The sequence below is a fragment of the Telopea speciosissima genome, chromosome 6 (assembly GCF_018873765.1).
Source record: "Telopea speciosissima isolate NSW1024214 ecotype Mountain lineage chromosome 6, Tspe_v1, whole genome shotgun sequence".
Lineage (NCBI taxonomy): Eukaryota > Viridiplantae > Streptophyta > Magnoliopsida > Proteales > Proteaceae > Telopea > Telopea speciosissima.
Window position 1 is genome coordinate 49,073,541 of NC_057921.1, and position 9,326 is coordinate 49,082,866.

General features: G+C 42.3%; 1 protein-coding gene across 1 annotated transcript; it reads right to left on the reverse strand.

The window, feature by feature from the left end:
* Positions 1–6,538: 6,538 nt before the first annotated feature.
* On the reverse strand, positions 6,539–8,214 carry LOC122663960 (cytochrome P450 71B10-like). Its single transcript, XM_043859631.1, has 2 exons — positions 7,318–8,214; positions 6,539–7,227 (listed from the first exon to the last, which is right to left on the reverse strand). The coding sequence occupies exons 1-2, from the start codon at positions 8,212–8,214 to the stop codon at positions 6,583–6,585; spliced, it is 1,542 nt and encodes a 513-aa protein (XP_043715566.1). The 3' UTR covers positions 6,539–6,582.
* Positions 8,215–9,326: the final 1,112 nt, after the last annotated feature.

Below are 9,326 nucleotides of genomic sequence, written 5' to 3' on the forward strand. Positions count from 1 at the left end.
GGTTCTAGAATATGATGAAAAAAGAATCATGATCTAAGAGATATGGATTGAGATTGAATTGTATTTGCTAGGGGGAGGAAGGTCCGGGTTACACAAGACAGAGATGTAGATGGATGGTCAAAAATTCAAATCCAATCTGCATCCAAATCCGTTTAAAGGTATCCGTATTCGGCCAGAGAATATCCGGCTCCGATCTTATCCGATTCGTATCCGAGAATCCGATCCGTTTACATCCCTAATTCTTATGATACAAGCAAAACAAGTGTATTTAAGCATTGTACACCATAAATAAGTTAATAAGGGAGTGTCTGAATGACACCTCAATCTATATAGCTTGTAGGTGTATTAAGAACTTGACACGTTGATTTAATTGTTTAAGATAGGGGTATAAAAGGATTTTAAAAAATAATATGAAATTGACATATCTCATTATCAAAAGATTTCATTGTCATACATATTTTTTGAATATACATGTGAAATGACATTATTAGCCTCATTAGAAAAAATTATATATCACACTAAAATGACAAAAAAGTAAGGTCTATGGTAATGTAGTCCTGTGGTCCCTTCCTCTTCTGCTTTTCTGCTTCGTCTGCTTGGGATGCTATTTGCTCTAGAGGCAATATTGTTCCTTGGTGGATTGTAGTGTGGTTCAAGTACAGTATTCGAGGGCGTAGTAGTTTTATCAATTGGTGAGCTATGACGCTCTCCTACCCAACTCAAGATTTCCTTGCTCATAGGAATCTCATCATTCCAAATTGTTGTTTTTTTGTTGAAATGCAGTGGAAGATATTGATCACATGTTCTTTTGTTGCCCTTTCTTCTTGTGAGTTTGGAAAAGGATTCTTCAAAAATGTCGGCCTTCCGATTCCTCTCTTCCTTCTTTTGATTGTGAATGGAGATGGTTAAAAAAACGAACTCAAAGGTAATGGGAGAGAGTTCTCTGTCCGGGAGTGTGGCCTACACCATCACTCCCATGAATCTATCTCTCTCCTACTCATATGAAAAGACAGCTCTGTCCCCTTGTTTTAAAGAGGAGAGATAGACACAGGGGAGTGCTGGCGTAGGCCATAGTCTCACACTGAAAACTTTCTCCTTTGTTATTAAGCTGGCTTTTTGTGCCACTATTTATCATCTTTGTTAATAAAGAAACAAGTGGAGATGGACTAATACTTCACGTACTTGGAGCCAGATTTGGAGTTCAATAAATTTTGATTTCAAAACTAGATGTAATCACTTTCAGTCAACCATAGAGATAGAAGACTCAGCAAGAAATTTGTTTAGGATATTTGAAGGCAATGGAGGTCTCTAATAGTAAGATAGCAAGGCCCAAAGCCTTCTTTGAAAAATCTCACCACTTCTAAAATAATATCCTCCTTTTCCTCCAAGATGTAATTTCCACACCTCCATTTCAAGGATGTAAGGGTTAGGAATCTGGTGTTATTGGCTTTCTTCATTGAGTCTTTGTTTTAGGTGTTTTTCTAGTCTTGGCTTGTCCCCAAGATAAGATATTGCGTGTGTTTTTTAATTTATACTTTTCTTTTATCTAATATTTTGGTTACCGATAAAAAAAGATAATTCACCAACCCCTCTGAAAAAAAGGAAACAAACAAAACAACCTTTAATTTTATTGCAAATTGCAAGCTATATATCCAACAAACGAGCAACATTGAACTGGGATACAAAACAGAGGGGGAGGGGGGGAAGGGGGGGGTGTTACAATTGGAATCAGATTGTGTGAATTACCTATATGTTTCATTGATATGACTGTGCATTTATACAAGATAAAATGAATCTATACAAGGTAAGAAAATCAAATAAAAGGAATATGGAAAGAATGAATAAAATCAGGGAGTCTATCAATCTAATAGCTGTAGAATTCTATCAATCCAAAAGCTGTATTATCACATGTGGAACATGTGATTTGCAGGATCTTCTAAGGATCTTCTAGTATCTCCAATACTCCCCCCTCAAGTTGGGTGTGAATGTTGAGAACACCCAACTTGGCCTTCAAAGTGGTGAATAGAGTAGCACCCAGGGCCTTTGTGAAAATATCCGCAATTTGAGTAGAACTAGGGACATAAGTCGGTCGTAGCAGACCGTTGTTGATGTGATCACGAACGATGTGGCAGTCAATCTCGATGTGTTTGGTACGCTCATGGAACACAGGATTAGCTGCAATGTGGAGGGCGGCCTGGTTGTCGCATGATATAAAGGTATGGGCCGGTCCGGACAATGCCCAAGTCCTGTAGAAGAGTAGTCAACCAAATAAGCTCGCAAGTGGTGACAGCCATGGAACGATATTCAGCTTCGGGGAGGAGCGGGAAACCGTCTGTTGTTTCTTGGACTTCCAGGAGATCGGGCTGGAGCCAAGAAAGATGCAATAGCCACTGGTGGAGCGTCTGGTCTCAGGGCAACTAGCCCAGTCGGAATCACAATAAGCGCGTAATGTGAGAGCACTAGAAGAGGAGAGTAAGATGCCTTGCCCGGCCGTGCTATGCAAGTACCGAAGAAGCCTAGTTGCAGCGTCCATGTGGGGTTGGCGGGGCTGATGCATGAATTGGCTCAATAGTGTAACACTATGAACTATGTCGGGCCGTGTGATAGTGAGATAAATCAGCCGACCAATCAGGCGGCGGTATGGACTTGCATCAGCGAGTAACTCACCCTCGGAGGTAGAGAATTTGAGGTGTTGTTCCATAGGGAAAGCTGTGCGTCGGGCCTCTGTAAAATTCATATCCGAAAGGATGTCCAAGGTGTATTGTCGCTGATTTAGAAATATGCCATGGCGAGACCGGGCCACCTCAAGGCCTAGGAAGTACTTGACTGGGCCAAGGTCCTTGAGGCGAAATTGCTGATGCAAGGTTACTTTGAGGGCAGCAATGGCACTGGTGTTTGGGCCGGTGATAAGGATGTCATCAACGTACACTAGAATATAGATAGCAGAAGCATCTCGACCTTGAAAAAATAATGAGTAATCAGCCTTGGATTGGGTGAAACCTAGGCGGATAAGTGCCGTGGAGAGCTTTGCGAACCACTGCCGGGAAGCCTGTTTGAGGCCATATAAAGAACGATTGAGCCGACAAACAGTGTTCTCCCCCTGTCCCTGGTAACCCGGTGGTAGTTTCATATAAACTTCTTCGTCTAAGTCGCCATGTAAGAAGGCGTTTTGTACATCGAGATGTGAGAGGGGCCATTGGTAAACTTGCAATAGCCATTAATGTGCGAAACAATGCGAGTTTTGCAATCAGGGCGAATGTTTCATGGTAATCGAGGCCCTCGATGCGTGTGTAACCCTTAGCGACCAAGCGGGCTTTGTAACGCTCGATGGTACCATCCGCCTTCCTCTTGATCTTGTACACCCATTTGCAACCAATGGGTTTTGTATGGGAGGGGAGAGGGACCAAAGTCCATGTGTTATTAAGCTCAAGAGCCTTGATCTCACTGCATTGCCTCCTTCCAATCTGGGGATAGAGAAGCCTTTGAAAAACTAGTTGGCTCCTTGATGGCAGAGAGTGACCTGATAAACTGAAAATGAGAGGGTGAGAGCATATGATAAGAAATGAGAGAAACGGTGGGAGAGAGAGTACCTGCAGCGGAAGGAAATGAAGGGTGGGTAGCGACTGAACACTGGTAGTCCTTGAGACGCAATGGCTGTTGTAGGGTTCTTAGGGAGCGTCTGAGAGGGATTATTGGGGGTAGAGTGGGTACGGGTGGTGGAGAGACAGGTGGAGGTGGGTCTGGATTGGGTTGGGGAGCTGGTGCAACAGGGGCAGGTGGAGGGTTGGGCACCGGCGGTGTGGGTGATGGCGTGGGTATTGGGTAATCAGTGGTGGAATCCCTCACTGGTAAGGGAAGGCTGCGGGGGTCGGAATGGGTAGAGTTAGTATGAAATGGGAAATTGGTTTCATGGAATGTGATCTCTCGACTGACAAATACTTTGCGAGTGGCGAGGTCATAGACCTTGTAGCCCTTCTGAGCATATGGGTAACCAATAAAAACGCCTGGAGAGGCTCGTGGATCAAATTTATTTTTGATCGAATTGTGGGTGTGGAGATAGCAAAGGCACCCAAAAGTCCGAAGGTGATTGTAAACTGGTGGTTTGTTGGTGAGGGCCTGAATGGGTGATTTGTGGTGTAAAACTTTGGTGGGTAAGCGGTTAATAAGATGTGTGGCGGTGAGGATGCAGTCACCCCAAAATTCCGGTGGGAGGTGGGCTTGAAAAGAGAGGGCCCTAGCAACATTGAGGAGGTGGCGATGTTTGCGTTCGACAACCCCATTTTGTTGAGGGGTGTCAACACAACTATGTTGATGGATAACTCCATGGGTGTTGAAAAATTGGTGGGAAGCATGGTTAAAAAATTCCCAACCATTGTCGGATCGGATCTGTTTGATTTGGCTCCCAAATTGGGTGTGTATCATTGAGAAAAAATTCTGCAATTGTGGCCAAGCATCAGACTTATGGTTTAGTAAGTAAACCCAAGTGCACCTAGAGAATCATCAACAATGGTGAGAAAAAAACGTGCACCACATCGGGCGGGAACAACGTATGGCCCCCAAATATCGCAATGTATTAAGTCAAAACATTTAATCGATGAGATCACACTCCTTGGAAAAGGTAAACGGGTCTGCTTAGCTAAAGGGCAAATATGACAAACATGTTTATTTGATATAGTTATTTTAGGGGCAATGTTATTTAAAAGCTGAAAAACATCGTTGGAGGGGTGTCCAAGGTGATAATGCCAAAGACTTGGGGTGGGGGAAGTGGTAAAAGCGGCAAGGGGTGGGGTATTTGCGTCATCCAAGATGTATAGACCTCCATGAGCCTTACCCAGTCCAATCGTCTCCTTCGTTTGTAGGTCCTGGAAAAAACAATGAGTAGAAGTGAATATGGCTGAACAATTAAGGGATTGAACAAGTTGTTTGACAGAGAGGAGATTAAAATTAAAAGTGAAAACAAAAAGAACATTTTGTAATGGCAATGTAGGAACGGGAAGACAAGTGCCAATATGGGTGACCGAAGCACGATGCCCAGTGGGCAAGGTGATCGGAGAGGAATAAGGCTTGATGGTGTGTGATCGAAAAGAGAGAAATCGAGATGCCATATGGTGCGTGGCCCCGAATCGATAATCCAAATATTAGAATGAGCAATATTACTGCGGCATTGGCCAAGGGAGTCATATTACCAGATTGAATAAGTGCAAGGATCCGATTATCGATCCGTGGTGAAGGTAGGAGCAGCATAGTAGGAACATCGACCATGGAGGCTGCAGAGAGCGAACTGGGTTGGATGTAGTAGGCGCGGCAGCCTTAGCGGAGTTCTTCGGTGGGTAACCATGTTTCTTGAAGCAACGAGACTCGAGTGACCATCAAGACCACAAAAATCACAAAGTGGTAATGAGGTTTAGGCGGCGATTTATGGTTGGGACGGCCCTGGGCAGCAAGGGCCGATTGAGTAAGAGATGGTTCAGGTGCCGCCAGTATGGAGCGTTGGCGTTCTTCTTGGAGCAATAGAGAATATGCATGGTTGATGGAAGGCAGTGGGTCCATCAGAAGTAGCTGGCTGCGGATCGAAGTGTATGAATCATTAAGACCCATCAAAAATTCAAGAAGGCGATCGCGCCAAGTAGTTCGGAATGGTGTTGAAGAACACCGCAGTGCATGCTTGGATAAGAGTCATAGGACGCAAGCTCGTCCCAAAAACCTTTGAGAAGTGTGTAGTAAGTGGCCAAGGAGGACGTGCCTTGGCGATGGTTGAAAATAGCACGACGGATCTCAAAGATGCGTGGGGCATTCTTTTGAGAGAAGCGATCGTGAAGGTCGACCCAAACCTCATGGGCGTAAGAGGCATAAAGGACACGTGTGCAATGTCGGTGTCCGAGAGAATTTGCGATCCATGAAAGGACCATCTGTTGCAACGCCTGAGAGAAGAAACCGAGGGGAGGTTGCATCAGGTTGTGGAATAGAACCATCAATAAAACCCACTTATGTTTGGCCTCAAGAGCCATGCGCATGGCGCGGCTCCAGGTGGGGTAATTGTCGCCCTTCAAAGGTTGGGTAACCAGCATAGCACCGGGGTTGTCAGAGTGGTGGATAAAGAATGGGGAGGACCCATCCAAATCAGTTGTTTGCAAGGAGGCAGCCTGAGCAGCGGCCTGGGCAGCAGCGGACTGGGCAGCAGCAGCCTCGGCGGCAGCTTGGGCAGCAGCCTCGGTGGGAGCCATGGAGATGAAATGAGGAAGAAGAAGATGATGTAGTGAGAGGATCGGATTAGGCTGATACCATGTTACAATTGGAATCAGATTGTGTGAATTACCTATATGTTTCATTGATATGACTGTGCATTTATACAAGATAGAATGAATCTATACAAGGTAAGAAAATCAAATAAAAGGAATATGGAAAGAATGAATAAAATCAGGGAGTCTATCAATCTAATAGCTGTAGAATTCTATCAATCCAAAAGCTGTATTATCACATGTGGAACATGTGATTTGCAGGATCTTCTAGTATCTCCAATAGGGGGGGTAGGGCTTATCACGTCAAATAATGAAAATAGGATTCCTCTATAGAGTTCATCGATCAATTACTAATTGAGGTAATATTCTCTTCTGAATCCCAAATATGATTAATAGGCACAAGGTAAAGAGGAGCTTTCTTATGAACAGTAAGACCTGCTTCTTCATCCATGTTTATAACTTCCTTCTTCATCCCATCAGGAAAGCCCCAATCAAAGGCATACAGAAGATTTGCAAGTGTTAGCTCAACCATTGAAACACCCATGTATATTCCAGGACAAACTCTTCGACCTGCTCCAAAAGGTAAATACTCAAAATGTGTTCCCTTGTAATCAATTGAGTTATCCATGAACCTCTCTGGCATGAACTCTTCTGGGTTCTTCCAATATTTGGGATCTCTCCCAATTGCCCAAGCATTCACTTGGACTCTTGTTTTGGGATAAATGTCATATCCATTAATAGTAAAATGATTCATGGTTTCCCGTGGGATCAATAGAGGAGCTGGAGGATGCAATCTTAAAGTCTCCTTTACCACCATTTTAAGGAATTTAAGTTGATCGACAACTGTTTCAACAATCTTTCCTTTCTTTCCAATAGAGATTCTAACCTCATCTTGTACTTTCTTCATCGCTTCTGGGTTCTTAACCAGCTCTGTCATTGCCCACACTGATGTAACAGCACTAGTATCTACTCCACCTAAAAATAAATTCTGAAAAAAAGAATAAACAACATTTAATAAGAATAATTCATAAATTTAAGAGAGAGAGAGAGAGAGAGAGAGAGAGAGAGCAATAGTTACCATAAGGATTGCTTTTATATGATATTTGGTGAGAGGACCTGCACCTGTATGATCCCTTCCTACTTTGAGCAAGACATCAATGATGTCTTCCTGCTCTGATTCTGTTCTCTCATAGTTGAGATGCTCATCAATCACGTTTTGGTAGAAATCATCAAATTGTTGGAAGCACTTCTCAAGCCTTCCATGGAATCCAGTGAATTTGTCTAAGAGCCATCCTACATAAGGGAAAAAATCGGTGCAGGAGAAGCTACCCAACATAGCAAAGGCTTCATTAATAGCTTCTTCAAAGCGCCCATTATCAAATTCTCTCCCCTTGTAACTCTTACCAAAAGCAATCCTACAAGTTATATCATCATTAAGGGTAAAGAGCATCTCACTCAGATTAATAGGAGTTGATGAAGAAGATTGTGAAATTGAGCTAATCATTGAAGCAACTCGCTCTTCTCTAATGGAATCAAAAGAGTGCACCCTCTTGACGCTAAAGAGCTCTAGAACGCAAAGCTTCCTCATCTCCCTCCAGTAATCATTGTAAGGCGCAAAAGCAATATCTAAGTTGTTGTAAGAGAGCCTCCTAGAACCCATCAAATCAGGCCTATTGCAACATTCGAGATCATGAGACTTCATGATCTCTCTTGCCATTTCGGCCGATGAGACTACTAGTGTAGGCATGCGTCCGAGTTGCAAAAGCATGATTGGACCATATTCTTTCGAGAGTTGCCATAGAGAGCGGTGAGGAAGCTCACCAAGTTGGTGCAAGTTACCTATGATGGGAAGCTTAAGAGGGCCAGGAGGAAGGTTTGTTCTCCTCAATTGTTTGCTCCTCTTTAGAATGAGAAACAATGGAAGGAGAGCTAGAAGGGGAATTAGCCATAGTGACATGGTGGAAAGAGCAGTCATAATAATGTAGTTTTCTAGCTAATTTCCCTTCTTATATAGAAATTTTTGGCCTCTTCAAAAATCTTATCTTATTAACAACTATTACGTACGCAAGCAGTGAGATTGATAAGTACAAAGCACAGAGATGCACTGCATATGTAGGAAGAAAACAATTCGAGCCGAGTTGGAGTATAATTACTCTCCACATATATATGGTAGTAAGCAGACACGTGGGAAAGGTATACCCAGCAACTTCTCCTTAAATTTGTTTTTTCTTTTGCCCTTGTTTTATATTATTTAAATATAAGAGTAGATGGGACCCACATCGATTATCTTCTTCTTCAAGTCTGCCATTTAATCTGACAATTTGATAAATTAAAAACTTTCACGTCTAATAATGTAAATTTTGATAAATTAAAAACTTTCAAAATGATAAATTTCCAATCATATATTTAGCTTGAAGTGTGAGATTTTATTTTGTTGAACAATGTAACTAATATGGTGTTGGGGTTTTGACGTTTTGTATTCTATCGTTTGCATACGTGGGTTGATTTTGAAGGAACGCTAAGAGGTCATAGCTAGGGCTATATGGATATTTCGATAAAATTCATATATATATATAGATATATATTATTTCACTATTAATATGTAGCTATTCTATAATCAATTTGAGAGAAGTATGAAGACGAGCCCTATTCTCCATCGATTGTGAAACATATCTCATCTCATCGTGATAGTAAACAATTTTATTGAACCACTCCTTGTGTTCAAAACATGATTAAAATTCTTTGCGGTTTTTCTTTCTTTTCTGCATCATTTTAGATTCATATTTTTCTACATATGATCCCTCATTGCTTAGAGTTTGATATGAGGCTTAATAGGTTGAGTTTTCAATTGATGCGCAAAATGTCCATGGTGTAATTATGTTTCCCAATTCACCTGGCTGTAAAGCACACGCTATATACAGATAATCTTACCAAGTTAATAAAGACATCTTTATTTTATTGAGCATAGAAGGACCCACCATGTATGACTTTTCCTTAATGAGGAATTCTAAACGCCACAAGAACTGGTGAAACTGGTTATCTCTTGGCCACAAGGAAGTGGTGAAAAAGGACGCCTGTGTGGGTTTG